The sequence below is a fragment of the Leuciscus leuciscus genome (genome assembly GCF_965113295.1).
Source record: "Leuciscus leuciscus genome assembly, chromosome: 25".
NCBI classification, from domain to species: domain Eukaryota; kingdom Metazoa; phylum Chordata; class Actinopteri; order Cypriniformes; family Leuciscidae; genus Leuciscus; species Leuciscus leuciscus.
This window is the reverse complement of record NC_138724.1, coordinates 27,097,132-27,117,885: the sequence shown is the minus strand read 5'-3', so window position 1 is coordinate 27,117,885 and position 20,754 is coordinate 27,097,132. Positions and strand designations below refer to the sequence as shown.

Here is a 20,754-nt window from a genome sequence, read left to right as displayed (position 1 = left end):
ATATCAACCTGATAAATATGGTAAACAAGATAATCATGCTACCCATTACGTCTGACACAACATCTTAAGAAAAACAGTGTTTTAAAATACAACTAAACCATGATAACAGATGATTTTTTGACAGTCCTACATAAATGCATGTTGATTGCTAAGTTTCAGGCATAGTGCAAGCATGCAATGTTTGAGAAATCTAATATTGGTGTAATCTTTGCGAGGTCTCACCCCCAACGCACAACTTTGTGTTGGGTGATCCAGGCATACTTTTACTAAATAAAATATCATGGAAGTCATTTTCAAACTGTAATTATACCATATTTTATTTATTAATATTATGGCTTCATGATGATTTAAAGTTTTTGTTTGTTTGTTATTAACTAATACCTTTATCTTTTAACTAACACTTCAACATCCAGCACAAAATTAAAGAGATATATGAGCTAAGGATGTCCTCTGACCCCAAATAAATTGATAGTGGAATGTTCACAATCTACAATATACAGTTAGATATTCTCCTACTTAGTATGTGTGTAAATAGTTGTGCTTAAATCTTTGGGTGTATTTTTACACACCATAGTGATGCAAAGTTCCACATCCTATGGACTAACTTTAAAACATCATCTTATTCTTTATCTTTAAGATTCAAAAGACCAAATCACTAAGAAAAGCTCCGTTTATAATAAAAAGTTTCCAAATTATGGTTTTATTACTTCGCTAGATTTAGTCATCTTGTTCAGACGACACTGTTTCACATTTTGTATGTTGGACTGTATGTGTTTTAGGTGAAGACGTTTCTTCGAGAGCCGTCAACATTCAGTGTTTATAGAAAAAAATGACCATTAAGAATTTAAGTGATAGTCTTTCTGTTTGACTAAATTGATACTTCATTTAGTGCATGCTGTTTTACAACAGAATCACATCCGACTATGGCACCGAGAGAGGCATATTCATCAAAGCTTGAGGCTGTTAAACAAAGTTCCACACTTTGGTAAAACCTGCTGATAAAATTGCACAAAAGTAAATTCTAGAGGTCAACTGGGTTAAAAGGAAATGAGCCATTTAAAACAAATACAGAAAAGCCACTATAGTGATCAGTTTTAGCTTTTGAATGTCTGTAATTGATCTTGTTTTTGTACAGTTTGCAAAAAGTATATAGTCTCCGAGCGTGGTCAAACATGTTCATATAGGAATGTATGAAAAACATGAACAAATATTGCATAAAGAGAATTAAATGACGGTCCTTCTACATGAGAGTGTTTAAGACTAAACAAAATATTTGCATTTCGCAGCACAGTCATAGATACACAGTTATTTTGTGTGTCACTAAACAACAGTTAAGCTAATGAATCACAGTTGATACGCGGTATTTTTAAAAACATAGCTAGATCTACATAGATGTTTTACACGATAAGATATGTCAGAGAACCTTGTGCGGTATTCTATATCCGCATAAAGGTTAAAATATAAAATATAAATTTTAGCGCTATTTAAAAACGCCATACAAAACATTACAATCACACCCGGCAATACGATAAGTGTTACGCTAGTGATGTTAAAAATTGTTAATTTCAAAACAGGTTGTTTCAGAAGAAATGCAAATATTTTGTTTAGTCTTAAACACTCTCATGTAGAAGGACCGTCATTTAATTCTCTTTATGCAATATTTGTTCATGTTTTTCATACATTCCTATATGAACATGTTTGACCACGCTCGGAGACTATATACTTTTTGCAAACTGTACAAAAACAAGATCAATTACAGACATTCAAAAGCTAAAACTGATCACTATAGTGGCTTTTCTGTATTTGTTTTAAATGGCTCATTTCCTTTTAACCCAGTTGACCTCTAGAATTTACTTTTGTGCAATTTTATCAGCAGGTTTTACCAAAGTGTGGAACTTTGTTTAACAGCCTCAAGCTTTGATGAATATGCCTCTCTCGGTGCCATAGTCGGATGTGATTCTGTTGTAAAACAGCATGCACTAAATGAAGTATCAATTTAGTCAAACAGAAAGACTATCACTTAAATTCTTAATGGTCATTTTTTTCTATAAACACTGAATGTTGACGGCTCTCGAAGAAACGTCTTCACCTAAAACACATACAGTCCAACATACAAAATGTGAAACAGTGTCGTCTGAACAAGATGACTAAATCTAGCGAAGTAATAAAACCATAATTTGGAAACTTTTTATTATAAACGGAGCTTTTCTTAGTGATTTGGTCTTTTGAATCTTAAAGATAAAGAATAAGATGATGTTTTAAAGTTAGTCCATAGGATGTGGAACTTTGCATCACTATGGTGTGTAAAAATACACCCAAAGATTTAAGCACAACTATTTACACACATACTAAGTAGGAGAATATCTAACTGTATATTGTAGATTGTGAACATTCCACTATCAATTTATTTGGGGTCAGAGGACATCCTTAGCTCATATATCTCTTTAATTTTGTGCTGGATGTTGAAGTGTTAGTTAAAAGATAAAGGTATTAGTTAATAACAAACAAACAAAAACTTTAAATCATCATGAAGCCATAATATTAATAAATAAAATATGGTATAATTACAGTTTGAAAATGACTTCCATGATATTTTATTTAGTAAAAGTATGCCTGGATCACCCAACACAAAGTTGTGCGTTGGGGGTGAGACCTCGCAAAGATTACACCAATATTAGATTTCTCAAACATTGCATGCTTGCACTATGCCTGAAACTTAGCAATCAACATGCATTTATGTAGGACTGTCAAAAAATCATCTGTTATCATGGTTTAGTTGTATTTTAAAACACTGTTTTTCTTAAGATGTTGTGTCAGACGTAATGGGTAGCATGATTATCTTGTTTACCATATTTATCAGGTTGATATTTGTAGAAATAAGCAAAATACATTTATAAAACAAAAAGAACAAGTTAATGGCCTTGTGTCAGAACACAACAGGTATGAAGATATGTTTGGTTTTTAACTTTTTATTCTAACTTTATAGCTAGATTATCCTTTGAAAAGTGTAATACGGCAGTGGTGTCAACAATAATCGATTCGGCGATGCATCGCAATGCGGGGCATGCACGATTCAGCATCGATGCGGCAAAGTGCCATAATCGATTATGTCACTGTTTTAGGGGTGTAACGGTACGCGTATTCGTATTAAATCGTTCGGTACAAGGCACGCATTTTCAAACCGAACGGTTATTTCAAATGTAAGCGCGTCGCGAGCGCGCTCATAATGTAGACGCTGGCGCGACCACAACATCAAATGGCAAACGCAATGTAAGCGGAACGAGCTACTCGTGACGGACTGTTTATCAGTTTGGACCAAAGCAGCGCGAGCCGATCTAATACTACACAGCGCTAAGAGATCCAGTAAAGAAAGCATTTGAACTCGCCACTAAAGTAATAATATCGCTGCGAGATCTAGTGAGAAACATTCACATTTCTCCGTTATTAACGGATCAAACAGCGCTGACGTGGAAACCAGGAAGAAACATTGTGACATGAATGAACTATCCAGTGTCCACAGATCAGCAACATTCGCCATGGATTTACTGTAGTAACACTAACTGCAACCATGGAAGTTTGGCAGGAATAGTAGGCTATAATGCTTTCAAGTAACGGTGTGTCGGATTTATTTCGACATTATGAATAACATTGCTGCCCTCAAATGTTAATCTGAATTAAAATAAATATTTGTTTATAAGCACAAAATATTACATTTCATTTTTTCCAAGGAGCTGTTTTGTTTTATATGCTCATAAGAAGAGTCAATTATAGCTCCATCATTGCTCAAAGTAAAAAATATCATACTTTATGATGTTAGTTTTAATAAATAAAATATTTTTTTTTTAAATCAAGGAAATTTCTCTGGCATTTCTTTCTTTTTGCTGTATCGAAAACGTACCGAATCGTGACACAAGTGTATCGTATTGAACCGAACCGTGAATTTTGTGAACCGTTACACCCCTACACTGTTTATTTTCTGGCCTCGAGTTGGACAATAAAGTTGAAATTTAATTTCAAATGGTTCTCAAGCAGAGAGAAGAGAAACATTTCTCATTCAAAGCACTGAAAGCAGTGATTTATGTTTTCTTTTTCAGGTTTGAAAATGCCATATCCAATACCCTGTACCATTCAATTTTATTTTATTTAATGACATTTATGTCAAAGATACAGGAGAGTGATAATACACACATAGCAGCCAATAAAATCTGTTGTTCAATATCTGACTGCTTGTATTGCCTCATGACTGATGAAAAAATTTGCCTTGTTGTGTGCAGTAGAATTTTGATGCATCGCGATGCATCATAGAATCGAATTGTATCGAATCGTTACCTGGTGAATCGTAATCGAATCGAATTGTGAGGGCAGTGCCAATGCACACCCCTATAATACAGTATTTGATTTTTAAACACGCAGTGTTTTCGCCAACTGACCTAAACCGTTGACCCCTGAAGTTATGACTTCTGAAGCCCTAGATTCACTCGATTGAAAAATGGTATTTTGTAATTTATAACTGTTATATTATATTTTACTGTTATTAAACTGTATATTTATATTAACAGGATATATTAATCTGTTATGTTATATTTATAACATTAAATAAATCAAATCAAACAGAGGTATATAGTAAATAAAGATAAGGACAGTAAAATGTAGTCAAGTATCATAAATGTACAACTAAGCACATGTACACTGTAAAAATAAAAGGTGCCTGGAGGAACCTTTTGGGGTTCTTCACTTTGCCACACCGGCGGAACCGTCTGTAGATCCTCTAGGCACCCTTTAAAAAGGGGCGGTTCTCTGAGGAACCACACAGGTTTCCTGAGGAACTCTTATATAAGGCACTGTGTGGAACCACTGTGGGTGCCTCCAGGAACCAAATTTCAATTTTATTTTATTTGTATTAAATTAATTTCATGTTGTTACTATGGTTACCACCATTAACTTCTATTATAATAAACAAACTGAACCAAATACAAAATAAGAATTGTTTATTACATATTTTAGATCCATTTTAATACATACATGCACTTGAAAAAAAAAGCTAGTAATAGATTAATATCAATGAATACACACACACAAAAAAAATAGTATAATACATAAGTAACATGAATAATCAACCACAATAGGCTACACAAGAAAAGACATCTCATCAAAATGCATGGAAAACACATGTTCCATGTAATAAATCAATGTAAAAAATTACAATTTTGACTAATTAAAAATGTCCATCTTCACTTAATTTTAAAACATGTGTTTCAGTCTGCTTGTTAAGTCTGACGTCACTGTTTCCAAGTCCAAAAGCACTATCAGATGCCAAAAACAAACAACAAACAGTGCTAATATACACTCATTGTGCTGTAATATTGCTGAAAATTAGGATCCTAACCTTTATCTCTATTCCGAAATCTCAGATGGTTAGTTATTCAGCTATTTTGAATCATAAAATGTTGAAGTCTGGGATGCCGTGAGACTGGAGACTGAAATGCACACTATGCCTTTTGAAAAGCTTAAATGTGTGACTTGAATCAACAGTTCCCATAAATGGTTGTTGAGTATTCTCAATATCTAGAAACAAGATAGAGAAAGTAGAAGTAGAGGCTTCGACCCGGAAACAGTATTCCTTTTGTCACAACAAGCAGAAAACATTTTCCATTTGAACAGAGTTAAGGTGTAGTAAAATGATCTGTTGTTCTGTGAATGTTCACTGGTGAATTCAGTCATTTCAATAAGAATCCACACGATCAGCAATTTTGTCTTTTTGCTGTGTAATTTCACGAAATTCACAAATGTGATGCACCTTTACTCGCTGCAACATAAAATGCAATCAATTATAAAATCTTCACAAGGGACACATGAGGTACTTAACGAGTTAGAAAAGTGAAAAGGTGCATCAGCTTCATTTTCTGTTTGCTTTTCCTCTTTTCTGGTGGATGGTCCAGGCACTTCAGTGATTTGCAGGTCTACAGGAGGATTTTTATTCTTGATCAAACTTGTATTTCAGCTTACCGAGATCCCTGCAAAGTACAAAATTTACTGTTAGTAAGGTTATTAAAGTTATTAAATAATTTCCTCAGCCTTGTGACGTTCCAAACCTGTTTGACTTTCTGTCTGTGGAACCCGAAAGCAGATCTCAGGCATAATGCAACCCGTCACCATTCAATATCACTGCATGAAACACAAGCATAATTTTTTTTTGTAATTCATTCAAACTATTCTTATGTACACTTGTCTAGTTCAATTCAATGCAACAATTTATGTAAAAATGGTTAAGCTCCAAAAATGTCCCAGAAAAGATCCTAAAAATAGTCAATGAGTTCACAACTCATGTGTTATGAGTTGTGTTGTAAGTCTTCTGAAGTCATATAATAGCTTTTTCCTTTTTTTTTCTTCGAAAAAGACTAAACTTTAAGTTATAATTCAGGGTTCAAATGTCTTATATTCAAATGCATATGATTAAGGTATAGCCTATAAAAAATGCATAGCATTATTAGCTCCAAACCTGTGATATTATTTTTCTGAGTAACATGAATGAGATTTGAGAGCATGAGGGAAGATTTTCAGAGAATAACTTATTAAAAAAGTACACAGTCAAACAATACAATTTCACACAGAGAAAGTTCATAGTAATAAAGTACCTGCATGTGGTGTATAGGTAACTTACTGTAATTCAATGTTGCCTCTGAAATGTTCAGATTATTTTAGAAATGTACTGGTTGTTCTGGGGAAACAAAAGAACAAAGCTGATTATTCACAACATAATATTTATTTTGACCAGTAAATGGCTTTAAAATGGTATTTGAGAGAATGAGGGCACATGTAGTAAGTAAAGTTAGGCTAAACAAAAACAGACCAAACTATATTAACCTGCTTTTGTTATTCATAACAAACGCCAATGACGACAGCAGGAATCAGCTACATTAGTTAGGCTATCTCAGCAATTTGAAGACACAGTTTTACAGAATATGTTGAATTGAATGACTAAATCAATCTAAGACAATAAGTCAATAATTTCCATTTGTTCATTAACTTACGTTAGATCAACGTAGTTAGCATCGCGGCTAAAACCTTCATACCAGATACTGTGCAATAAACGAGTGGTAAACACTGTAAAAAAGTAGTAATGTATAATCAATTTAGTTTATATATATGTGTGTTTGAATATATAGTGAGTAGACTCTGTATTTATATTTATTTGGCGAGTTTACAAACCTTGTAACGGAGAGCCGATCAAACGGCGGAAGCTTTGATGAGAGGACGAGCCGTTACCCGATGACGTCGATCAGCTGAGCTTTGTTGCGCGCGAGCAGCGCGAGGATCACTGAAGTGACGACAGCAGAGGAATAGCAGCAGTTTCGTGACAGAATAAAACTTTTCTCCTCCTAGTTCTTCTTCTTCAAATAATAATTTATGAAGAAGTAGGTAAAAATTATTATTTTATTACTATTATTTGCTCTATTATTATTTTTACTCTATTAATGAATTCTTATTAATATTATTATAATTTAGTGTTGTTGTTTAAGGTTTAAATTAATCAACAAAATAGGCCTATAGATACTAAATAAATGTAAGCTACCTAGGTGAAAAAGACGTAGGCTACTGTTAAATGTATTAAAAATGCATTAAAGTATATTTGTATTGTAGGCCTACTAAAAACACACTCAAGTACATTTTTAATAGTAGGCTACGTCTTTTTTCACCTGGGTATGTAGGCTATACTGAATCAAACTTAAGTAGCCTATAATAATAATAATAGGATAACAATATTCTCATTCTGGCCTCACAGAACCATTGGGTTCCTCCAGATGCTGGCTTTAACATAAGAGATCTTCCAGGAACCACTTAAATGTTAAAAGATCTTCCAATAACCCTTTTATCGCATTCAAGTTCCTCTATTTTCCCCCAAAGCACTTCGAGGTCTCATGGTAATGAAAAGGTGACTCCAGAACCTCTGAACTAAATACAAAGTGCTTAAAGGATCCCATAAGTTCCAGCAAGAACCTCAAAGAATGTCAATGCTCCTCCAGTAACCCTACTATAGGAGAAAGAGCTTTGAGGCACTTAAATTACATTTTGAAGTTCCTTGAGTATCCGACAGGATATTTGAGGCTCCTTTAGTTTTTACAGTGTATGATAAGGACAGCAAAATGTAGTCAAGTATCATAAATGTACAACTAAATAAAGACATTAACATTTCTTCCTCCCCCGTGCAATTCCCAGCAAATGGTATGTCCGGGCAGAACCAATAATGCTAAAATGTTGTTCCTGTCCGGACTCTAATCCTGCAGCGGACCATGTCTGAAGTTCATTACTGTAAACTTAAACTCAAAATAGAAACATTTACAACGTAACTAATTTGTGTGCACTTCAAATCAGTAACAATGTATATAAAAATGTGCTGTAAATGTAAACATATGAAAACCTAACAATAAATAAATAATATTGTTTTGTGTGGTTCTTATAATCCATCATTATACTGAAACAAATGAATGTGAATAACAAAATAAGAGTTTAAATAAAGATTATTCTTAAATACATGTCCTTCGTGTAAATGTACGCTCAACAAATGCTAACATTTTAAACTTCTACATATATTTTGAGTAGATAACCGATAGTATATTCTCAGTAAAGGGTTTCACCCTGTGTGGTTCCACACTGATTAAGGATAGTTCGGGAGATACAAGTAAAAATGATCTTATACGTGTAAAAGATCATAGCTACAAGTAAGGTCATGATCTGAATTAAGATGGGTAAAATTAAATATTCGCTCAAGACAAACTTTACCTATGCCACGCCAGTGGCGCCACGGACCACCAGCATCTCTGAAAAATGTGTGGTGATTTTCTAAAAGATACAACTTAATCTAAATAAGAGCAATGTAGAGTCCTCGGATTTCTTAAAACAAAACAACAACAACAACAACAACAAAAAAACATTGTGACAAACTTTGACAACATGTTGTATGGACAAAAATACTGTTTGAAATATTTTTGTATAAATAAGATCTAAGACGCCTAAGCACAGTTTTTCAACCATCTAAAGTTTTTGAACAGATGCTGTTTAGTAACAATTATACCTTAGGTTAAATTTAAGCAAAATCATTTACATCATACATAAGTCTTCTAAGAAGATATGATTTTAATAAAACTTTAAAGATTTGATTTAAACAGTCTTTTAATTTTAAAATATCTTATTGAAACTTTTAAGGTTATGCTTTTAAATGATTTATTTCACACTGTAGTTTATCTCTGAAGGATCTGGGGCTGTTTTGTTTGACAACCTAAACTATTTGCTTTTTGGATTGTTGCATAACGAACTACTTCACCTCTCTGGAAATGTAAGGTGTTTTTATTTATATATTTATTTAGCTTAATTTTATTAAATTATTTATTTATTTAATTTTTGAAAATGTACAAATGTAGTTTTCTGTGATGGTCGTGTACAAAAATCATTATGGCTATGGAAAGCCATAAAAATTGAAACTCCGCATGGACAAAAAATTATGATCGAATCTTTTCATATAAATGAGATATAAGACGACTAAGTGCAGTTTTTCAACCATCGAAAGTTTTTGAACAGACATTGTCTCACATTATAACAATTATACTTTAGGGTCACCGTTAAACAAAATCATTTCAGTAATCTTCTAAAAGATAAATAGAAGATATGAATGTATTCAAACTTTAAAGATTTTTTAAGAAAGAAAGTTAAGAACTTTAAACTTCAAACTAAAACAACCTTTCATTTTTAAAAGATCATATTTAAACTTTTACGATTATGCTTTGAAATAAATTCAGAAAGATCAGCGTGTTTAGGTGTAAGGGATAGAATATGCAGTTATACGGTACAAAAATCATTATGGCTATGGAAAGCCATAAAAATTGAAACTCCGCATGGACAAAAAATGCTGATTAAATCTTTTCATATAAATGAGATTTAAGACGACTAAGTGCAGTTTTTCAACCATCTAAAGTTTTTGAACAGACATTGTTTAATAACAATTATACCTTAGGTTCAATTTAAACAAAATCATTACAGTAATCTTCTAAAAGATAAATAGAAGATATGAATGTATTCAAACTTTAAAGATTTTATTTAAACAATCTTTTTTTTTTTAAAGATATCATTTAAACTTTTAAGATTATGCTTTTAAATGAATTTAGTGTGAACAAAACTTTGGCTCTGGAAAGGCGTTAGTAGACTTACATTACATACGCTGTGACATGATGCACATAGAGATTAGTTAATTTTTTAGAACCGTGTGTGTGCGCGCGTGCAATACAGCTTAGAAATGATCTTAAATTATTTATTTATTTCATTTTTGAAAATGTACAAATGTAGTTTTCTGTGATGGTCGTGTTTAGGTGTACATGATCGAATATGCAGTTACAGTACAAAAATCATTATGGCTATGGAAGACCCCCACCATAAAAATTTAAACCCCGCATGGATGCTGATTGAATCTTTTCATATAAATGAGATTTAAGACGACTAAGTACAGTTTTTGAACAGACATTGTTTAATAACCGTTAAACAAAATCATTACAGTAATCTTCTAAAAGATAAATAGAAGATGTGTATTTATTCAAACTTTAAAGATTTCATTTAAACAATCTTTTATTTTTAAAAGATATCATTTAAACTTTTAAGATTATACTTATAAACTCAGCACCTGATATCCTGATCACTGAATTTGTGTGACTCTCTGACACACACACACACACACACACACACACACACACACACACACACACACACACACACACACACACACACACACACACACACACACACACACACACACACACACACACACACACACACACACACACACACACACACACACACACACACACCCTTTGGCTGGTGCTTTTTGAAAGCTCCCGCAGGTCAAGCGCTGGTGTAAAGAGAGGCCAGAGGGCCCTGATTTCTAAACATGTAAGATCATTTTTTATTTTCGTGAACCCGTTTCATACATTGCGTTGTTTCATGAGCTGTATGTTTTTTCTTCAACTCTCTAAACATTTAACTGATTGTTTCATAACATGTAGGCCTATGGATTTTTTTCTTCAACTCTATAAACATTTAAGTCATTGCAATTTTTTGTGAATCCATTTTATTTAAACTGGATAGTTCTACATTTATTTCAACTTTTTGTGTGAGGTTTTAGTAAGATCTTTATTTTATATTATTTATAATCATTTATATTCTTTTAAAGAACAGAATGTTTTATGTAAGATGATATTTTATATTATTGTATATTATATTATTTGTGTGAAATAGACATTATTTTATAAAATCTCTGTTTCTCACTATCACTGTGCTCTGGAATGTGGAGGAGCAGAAGGAGGGGGATGTCAGAATGCGGAGGGCGCGCGCACCACTCAGGCCGGGGCTGTGCTGGAGAGGCGCTTTAGTTATCTAAACATGTGAGATGATTTTTTATTAAATTTTTTTCGTGAACCCGTTTCATTTATTGCGTTGTTTCATAAGCTATATGTTTTTTCTTCAACTCTCTAAACATTTAACTGATTGTTTCATAACCTGTATGTTTTTTTGTTTGTTTTTTGTTTGTTTTTTAACTCTATAAACATTTAACTGATTGCAATTTTTTATGACTCCATTTTATTTAAACTTTTTGAGTGAGATTTTAGTAAGATCTTTATAAACATTTCATTTATATTATTTTAAAAGAACTGAATGGTTTTTCAACATTTGTGTGTGAGATAAACTTCCAGTTTTCCCCTTATCAGTTTCACAGTACAGCCCGGATACGCTCAGGAATATGTAGGGAGGATCGTGTGTGTGATACCAACTTCAAAAACACACACTAACTGTCATGTTCAAAAGGCTTCAAACAATTAAAACTAGCTGTCATATAGCCATGACGTATTATTTAATCACAGTGTCTTCAAACGATCAAAAGGCTTCAAAAACACTAACTGTCATGTTCAAAAGGCATCAAACTAGCTGTCAGATACCATCACATATTGTTATAACACTTTCTGTCAATATCAAAAGACTTCAAAAGACATCAAAAGTCAAAACTAGCTGTCAAAACATGATCAAAAGCTGTCAAACTGTCAATCAAAAGTCAAAACTAGCTGTCAAAACATGATCAAAAGTCATACTAACTGTCAACCTGTCAATCAAAAGTCAAAACTAGCTGTCAAACTGTCAATCAAAAGTCAAAAGGGGCGGGACACATGTCACCGGAAGGGGCGGGACACCGGAAGGGGCGGGACACCGGAAGGGGCGGGACCTGTCACCGGAAGGGGCGGGGCACCTGTCAATCAATCATTTTTTGACAGGAGGTGTCTGGTACTTACTACTTGCATGTTATTCATATGCTATTTTAAGGGCGCATGCTTGGCCATAATCAATGTAGCGTGTGCACAACGCACATACACTTTGATTCTATCATCTACACAGAAGCAGCATTTCTAATTTTTGCAAATCAGACATTATTACAATAGATAGATAGATAGATAAACAGTTTATTATAAAAGCGTACATCTAGCTTACACATTTACCCAAATTATCATACGCCTGTTTAACCGAAGCTAATTTGGGTGTGTTTCTCCATCCCCAATGTCACTTCTCAGTCTTTTACGGCCCTGACGAGAACGTCGGTCTCCTCGGCTGTGAACCGCTCCTGGCGCGCGCCTGGCAAATCCGCCGTTATAATAGGAATCCGCCATGGAACAAGCGTGCCTGCTAGCTTAAAGGGAATGTGAGATATCGCTCTGATTGGTTTATTTCACGTTACGCCCAAACCACACCTATGAATAATGAAACTACTTCAGACCAACCCATTTTAGATCCGCCCACAAAGTTACTTGCGTTTCGCGCTTGATACTTGCGTTTCAGATTGTTAAAATAGGGCCCTAAGTCTTTTTGTGTTTTATGTAATGAGCACTGCGAATTTGTGAGTTGTTGTGTACTGTATGTCTTTGTAGAGCATTTCTTTTACGTTCTACCTATGTAGGCAGCTTGCTAGGTTTTTGAACAAAGCCTGTAAGTTGTACTATATATATTTATGTTTTATGTCTATGTCTTGGCTGTCAGAATAACCCAGACTGTAACTCATGAGATGTATGCACACTATGAAGTGTGCTTTATATTGAGCAAGTGTCTGTGGTGTTGATTATGTGTCTTGTTTTCTTTTCTAGTGTTTACTCCTGACTGTGGCTTCAGCTGACAGGCTGCTGGAGATTTCCAACTACTGTTCCTTATATGTAAATACAAGTTTGATTACAATTTGTAATCTGTCATAGCATTTTCATTTAAAAAGAAAACCTGGCAACTGATGTTGTTTTTAAACAAAAGCCTGATGTAGAATTGAACAGCTTTTTCTAGGACACTTTACCTGTCATTTAAAAACAGATTTATTAGAATTTGTTTTTTGTTGTTGTTGAAGTAGACAAAGTTAGCAACTGCACTTTTAATGTGTAAGAAGCCTGTTTCTTTTTTTACTAAAAAGTACTATTTATAAACCATTGTTCAAATATTAAGAATGCATTACTTTTGTACTTTTGTTAGACAAATGAAAATGAAGAAGACCTTATTTAAACATAAACTTGTCTGATGCTTTGTTTATAGTGTCGATCATGTGACAGTTTACTTTGGTGTGACAAACAGAAAAGAAAAAAGTTACTACAGTAGTAAGTAAGTAAGTAAGTAATCTTTATTTATATAGCACCTTTCACAGACAAGGGCCACAAAGTGCTTCACAACACAGTTTAAATCAAAAAAAAAAAAAAAAAAACATGCAATGAAAACAACACAGTACATATGTTTAGTAAACAATTGAGTGTTATAAAAGTTATAAACCATTTTATGGTGGACCATTTCATAAAAAAAACGTACTCGGTTACTAACGTAACCTCGGTTCTCTCTAGAGAGGGAACGAGTACTGCGTAATATCTTACGCTATGGGGAAACTTTTTTCCGCGAGATACTGAAGCCAAAAATTATCCTTAATTTTGGAATAATGTAAAACGCGTTGCGGCAGCATGCAGACATAGGCGAAACAGTTTGCGCGCCTATTAGCTGCTCTGCGGCAACTGCAGCAGCCTATCGAAAGGCCCCGTCGTGACGTCAGCTCCAATGAGGGCGCTTCGCGCCCACTGCGTCACGTCCCGCCGAAACGGGCGTGGCCTTGGGCTATAAATGTAGTTCGAGAGGCTGGTATAGCTGGTTTTAGGCTTTTTCGACGGCGCCGCTTCTTCTCTCTGGATCCAGCGATGCGTGAGCTCCGCTGAAGAGATGAAAATCAGCTATACCAGCCTCTCGAGCTACATTTATAGCCCAAGGCCACGGCCGTTTCGGCGGGACGTGACGCAGTGGGCGCGAAGCGCCCTCATTGGAGCTGACGTCACGACGGGGCCTTTCGATAGGCTGCTGCAGTTGCCGCAGAGCAGCTAATAGGCGCGCGAGCTGTTTCACCTATGTCTGCATGCTGCCGCAACGCGTTTTACATTATTCCAAAATTAAGGATAATTTTTGGCTTCAGTATCTCGCGGAAAAGAGATTTCCCCATAGCGTAAGATATTACGCAGTACGAGAGAACCTCTCGTAAGAGAACTCATGTTTTGTTAAAATGTCCCTACACCTTTGCCTTAAAGACTTTACATTATAAATAGGTTTAAAGGAATACAACAAGTTATTTGATATCATGTTCTCTCCATTACTCGAAGATCCGTGAACGAGCAGCATCTGGTGGCTTCATCACAATGAGGTACGAAGTCAAAAGGACAAGCACATTTGGACAGCTGTGGCAGGAACTTCAGGAATGGAGGGGAAATGATGGGAAAAACCATAAGGGGCAACCAAAAGAGTATCCCCCCGGAAGCAGTACCGCCAGACGCAAATACTGCTCCCTCAAGCCAAGGCGCAAGACGCTACACATGGGTTGCTCGCCCCGCAAGACGCAAAGGCGAGAGGAGGGATGATGCGTCTCCCATTGCAGCCCGCAAGACGCCAAGCTGCACGAAAGACGCCGACTGGAGTGGCCTTATGTGACGACCTGAAAAAAGAACAGATTTAACTTGGAAAATTCTTCCTATGAGATAATAAATAATTCTTTAGCAGAATTTTGCAAATAAAGATTTAGCTTAGTCTTGGACCAGTTTGTTAATTGAATAAACAATCAAATATTTGTCTGTGATAAATGTTAATATGAGATGTTTTATAGTGTGCAGCGCGTACTTACAATGAATAAACATTCAGTGTCTTTCGTCTTTGTGACGTATTTCACGGCCACCTGATGAACAAAACAAACAATTAATTTGTGTGTAGAAGCCATAAAATACACTAAGAAGGCTTAGAGTGATTTATCAGAAGGATGGTATTGAGTTGGGGAAAATTCACAAGCTAGATCATGTTTGATTTATATTGACTTACTTTAAGATCATCCTCCAGACGTCTCCCTTCGTACACCACACCAAAAACACCTTTCAATGATGGGAAAAACCATAAGGGGCAACCAAAAGAGTATCCCCCCGGAAGCAGTACCGCCAGACGCAAATACTGCTCCCTCAAGCCAAGGCGCAAGACGCTACACATGGGTTGCTCGCCCCGCAAGACGCAAAGGCGAGAGGAGGGATGATGCGTCTCCCATTGCAGCCCGCAAGACGCCAAGCTGCACGAGAGACGCCGACTGGAGTGGCCTTATGTGACGACCTGAAAAAAGAACAGATTTAACTTGGAAAATTCTTCCTATGAGATAATAAATAATTCTTTAGCTGATCTTAGGTTCGCTACCTTAAACCAGTTGTGCGACAGGATCCTCCCCAGACTAAGTCGCCGTCTTGGCTTCTCCTTTAGCAGAGCCCTGAGGAGGCGACAGCATTCTGTGCAGGAAGACGTCTGATTATTACCTTAAACTTTACATTATGTTTTGTATGACTGAATTATTCATTCTAGATCTCACCTGTTGACAGGTTGGGTCTGGACCATTGCTTCTTTTTCAGCAGCATCAGGTCATAGTCACTAGGGAAATGTCCACACAACATCACGAACATCAGAATCCCTAGTGACCATGCCGTCGCCTGCCTGCCGTAGTACTTCCCCCTGAGATAGTACTCGGGAGGACAGTACGCTGCTGTGCCTGAGGAAAGAGGTTATGTCTGATGAGTACTTTTGCATTATCTCGTAACTCATCACTGGAGTTAAAGTGCCAAACTGCAGCTTTGAGTGACAATACATACCACAGTATGACCTGTACGCCGAACTCCTCAGAATGTCCCCACACCCGAAGTCAATCAGCTTGACTTCAGATGTCTCGCTGTTGATCAGGAGATTGTCCAGTTTGATGTCACGGTGGAGAACTCTGCGAAGGCAGCACGTGTTGGCAGCGTGAGCCGCCTGCCTCATGATGTGCCGGACCTTCTCTTCATCGAGTCTTCCACCGTGACGCCTCATGAACTGGACCAGATCCTCACTGGGAGAGGGACATTCGAGGACCATGACGAAGTGGTCAGGGCGGTCCTGCCAGTCCAGCAGCCGGATGATCTCTGGCACACTGGGACCTTTACTGGCCAGGATGGTGAGGGCGATTTCTTTAGGAAGAGGCTTTGGATGATCAGGCTAGAAGAATTTGGTTTGCAAATAAATATTTAGCTCAGTCTTGGACCAGTTTGTTAATTGAATAAACAATCAAATATTTGTCTGTGATAAATGTTAATATGAGGTGTTTTAGCGTACTTACAATGACTAAACATTCAGTGTCTTTCGTCTTTGTGACGTATTTCACGGCCACCTGATGAACAAAACAAACAATTAATTTGTGTGTAGAAGCCATAAAATACACTAAGAGGGCTTAGAGTGATTTATCAGAAGGATGAGATTCAGTCAGGGGGAAAATTCACAAGCTAGATCATGTTTGATTTATATTGACTTACTTTGAGATCATCCTCCAGACGTCTCCCTTCATACACCACACCAAAACCACCTTTCCCCAGCTGATCACCAATAGTGTAGTGACTGAAGATGTAGTCTATTAAAAGACAAAATAACATAAAATTTCACAGAAGTGAGTGGAGTGTCTTGTGATATGCAAAATTGAATTCATATAGTTGTTCATTTTAATGTATTTTAAATAATTAACAGACTATATTGACATCATATATCATATCATTGTATCATATAATGGAGATCTCATGGCATTGATGTGGATTTTGGGATAATTTGTACTGACTTGTATTTGATATTGTGTGTAATAGTATTGAGTTTTTACGTGGTCAAAACAGAGATCTATTCATTGATATTCTCATAAGATGATCTGGTGTAATTTACCATCACTACTTCTTGCACCCCATGCTACCTTCCTCTTCTCTCCCTCATCCTGCGTCTGCTTCTCCTCTCCCTGACCTGAGCTGCTCTCTGGAGCCTGTTTGCAGGCAGCTCTAAAGAAAGAGGCCAGCCTCCTCCACCACTTCTTCCTCTTTATACTCTCCTGCACTCTCCCTGACTCCTTCCTCTCCTCCTCCTCGCCTCCTCCACCATTTTCTCCTTCTATGTCCATCAACCTCCTCAACTCCTCCTCACTTCCTTCCTCTCCTCCTCCTCTCTCCATAACCCTCCTCTTCTCCTCCTCTCCTCTCTCCATCAACCTCCTCAACTCCTCCTCACTTCCTTCCTCTCCTCCTCCTATCTCCATAACCCTCCTCTTCTCCTCCTCTCCTCCTTCTCCTCTCTCCATCACCCTCATCTCCTCCTCCTCCTCCTCTCCTCCTCTCTCTATCACCCTCCTCTCTTTGCTCTTTCTCTGACCAGCAGCATCAACATGTGTCTCAATCTCATCGCGATGATGAGGATGTTGAACCGCCGTGTTGGTGCTGGGTTTTGGGGGTGTGCTTTGATGTTGATCGCACACCTCGCCAATAATCGGACTCACTTTACAAACTCGCTGTCCCATCGTCGCTGTGAAAAACCACTGTCTGACACTCTCGACCACTACAACAAACCCACAAAGTGTGTATGTCTGTGAAGATCTTATAAACAACGAAAGTTCTATTTGAACTGCCTATGACGTCATAAGACACAAACGCGCACAGCGGCCTTGAGCGTCTCAAAATACAAATGTTTGTTTTTAAAATAAAACATGTTTTTTAGGACCAAAAATCTTTCAGAACAGTGAGATAAGGCAAATATGATATTATATAAGCCCTATATTATATTATAAATGCTTAATATATATATAACTATGCTCTATCCAGGTGTTTTCGATGTTTTGACTGTTTAAAAAAAAAATCACAAACTGTGGCGCCCCTTTATAGACTATTTACTAGCTAATTCTCAAGACACTTAAGCTGAGCATCCTCTGATGATTTATTTATTTTATTTTGAAAAGGATTTAAGATATCAATATTATATTTTATTATTTTATTTATTTATTTATTTTATCATTAATTTTTATTTATTTTATTGGAGGCTGTAGGTTGTTTATTTGAGGGAGGGTTTTATTGGGGTATTAACAGTGTGGAACGATTATTTCATAAAATCATTGTTATTAGTCGTTGACTTGATGTTCCCAGCAGAAAAACCAATAAAGAAATTTAAATAAAATAAAAAAATCACATATATGTTTCTTATATATCACAGTCAACAAAAAATTAAATGTTTTGCTGAAGGGAAAACCTTTTATTATTAATATGAGTTGTTGCTGTAAATATTTTCACAATAGTTTCATGTGGCCAAACTACTGTAGCCGTCAGTGTATTTGGCACGTTGCTAGTTTCTCCAGTAGAGGGCGTGTATTTAACATGTAATATGTTCAGATTTGATTTATCGTGTGCACTCTGCGGTTTTACTGTGAAAGGTTTATTGGTTTAAATCTCTTCTTTATCATACGAACTTGCTTCTTTCAGCAGTCAAGGTAATCCTGAGAAAGTGAGTGTTTCATGTGTCATAGTTCTGTCCTCTGATGTTAATAAACCAAAACTCAAGGTTCTCAAAATCAAACACTCCACTGGACTTCAGCAACCTGTCTGTATACCACTGGGAACTTTCTTTGTGTGTGTGTGTGTGTGTGTGTGTGTGTGTGTGTGTGTGTGTGTGTGTGTGTGTGTGTGTGTGTGAGTGAGTGAGTGAGTGTGTGTGTGTGTGTGTGTGTGTGTGTGTGTGTGTGTGTGTGTGTGTGTGTGTGTGTGTGTGTGTGTGTGTGTGTGTGTGAGTGAGTGAGTGAGTGAGTGAGTGAGTGAGTGTGTATCAAGTCTTTCTGTTTACAGTTTGTCATAAATTTCCCTTACTTTTTAATGTCTGTTTTTTTTCTCTCCATTGAACAAAAAGGAGTTATTTACCATCCAAGCTGCTCTTTTCACTGTGACCACAGCTGTCAAGTAATGCAAGATTGTATTAAATAACATTATTGGTCTATTTCTAAGCTGTTTTATGACTTCAGATGATTTATAGTGCATGTATAGTATTTATATATAGTCTTTTGGAGCTTGACATCTGGTCCCCATCCACTTTCATTCCACAAAAGAACATTTTACGGATTTACAATTCTTCGGGTGTAACAATGTGAGGGTGAGTAAAACCCATCCTGATTTTACACACATCATAGAGAAAAGTGTGTTTGCAGGGCGAGTCGTGCTCCATAGTGACATCCAAACCTGTGCAATGTTCCAGCCCGTTGCTCTTCTTTCACTCCGGTCTTTGAAGATGCCTCTCCTTGGTCATACAAGGTTACAGAACTGGACCAGGAACAGGAATTTGCTTATACACTCCTAAACAAAATTCACAGGATGCCATGCATGTTCTGCTATAAATGCAGAGGATGTTGTGATTTCAGCCAGGAATGTTCAGTCAGATATAGTGAATTGCATGACAGAAGTACACAGTAAAAAAAATATGATCAACAAGTTATGACTTCATCAAAATAAGTTAAAACAATTGTAATAAATGTAATTTAAGTTGAAATGATTTAAACATTCAAGTTGATTACTTAAAAATTTAAGGCAGCAACTTTTTTTATTTTACAATGTAACACGTTTGAAATTTTGAAGTATAAATACTGAAATAGTATTTTCTTATAAAACACTTTGTTTTATTTTACATGGTTTTGCTTTGGAGAAAAGCAGACAATTTGATTCTCATTCCTTAGTAAGTAAACTTCACTTTAAAACACTTGCAGTCAAATAAATAACTTTCTATGTTATGAGGAATGAATTACATAAATACATTGTGTGACACAAGATGCAGCAGCTTATATCGCATTTTTCCAATGTTTTTTTTATTCAATTATTAATATAAAATGATTTAATTTCAGTTCACTGTTAAATAATGTTTGCCTCTAATATACTTTCATTTTCTTTGCTGTTTTAAATTTTTGTGATGTCAGTAAATAATGGATAGTCACTCAATCTCAATGCAAAATTCGTTTTTTTTTCATTAGCAGGGTGTTGCCTCGAGGCGTTCCCCCCAAAAAGAATAATTTTACATTTTATGTGAACATTCCTTTCATAATGTGTAGGCGACAATAGAAAAAAAGGGCTATAATTATTTTTATTTTTTTTAAAGCTACAGGGTGAAGCTCTATAAATACTCCATGACTGAAATGTTTTGTGTATGTTTACGCTTTCAGGCCCCAAAAACGCTGTTGTCGTGAAAAATGAACGGCCAAAAGGCATTCAAAAACGGCACCTAAGATACAACCTGTAATAGTAAAGAACATTTTATTTCATGTAACTTCAGTTGCATGTGTCAAGCAGTGCAAATCTTTGAATTGACTTATGAAAGCATTTTATCTCC

General features: G+C 35.9%; 2 protein-coding genes and 1 long non-coding RNA gene across 3 annotated transcripts in view; all 3 read right to left on the bottom strand.

Moving 5' to 3' along the window:
* The window catches only part of LOC309490690 (uncharacterized protein), a 55,348-nt gene extending 39,637 nt beyond the window's left edge, over nt 1–15,711 (bottom strand). Inside the window, exons 1-2 of the mRNA XM_082159896.1 lie at nt 15,403–15,711; nt 15,212–15,262 (exon numbers count right to left, since the gene is read on the bottom strand). Coding sequence (XP_082016022.1) covers nt 15,212–15,262; nt 15,403–15,564 — 213 coding nt within the window. The 5' untranslated portion in view covers nt 15,565–15,711. The remainder of the gene's footprint in view (nt 1–15,211; nt 15,263–15,402) is intronic.
* Nucleotides 5,127–7,422, bottom strand: LOC309491160. Its single transcript, XR_014202950.1, has 4 exons — nt 7,032–7,422; nt 6,662–6,718; nt 6,093–6,165; nt 5,127–6,014 (listed from the first exon to the last, which is right to left on the bottom strand). It is a non-coding gene; the product is annotated as an uncharacterized lncRNA (long non-coding RNA).
* Nucleotides 15,712–15,713: 2 nt separating the features above from the next.
* On the bottom strand, nt 15,714–17,342 carry LOC309490119 (serine/threonine-protein kinase pim-1-like). The gene is made up of 5 exons (XM_082159147.1): nt 16,902–17,342; nt 16,709–16,759; nt 16,209–16,587; nt 15,932–16,108; nt 15,714–15,851 (listed from the first exon to the last, which is right to left on the bottom strand). The coding sequence occupies exons 1-5, from the start codon at nt 17,016–17,018 to the stop codon at nt 15,718–15,720; spliced, it is 858 nt and encodes a 285-aa protein (XP_082015273.1). The 5' UTR covers nt 17,019–17,342; the 3' UTR covers nt 15,714–15,717.
* Nucleotides 17,343–20,754: the final 3,412 nt, after the last annotated feature.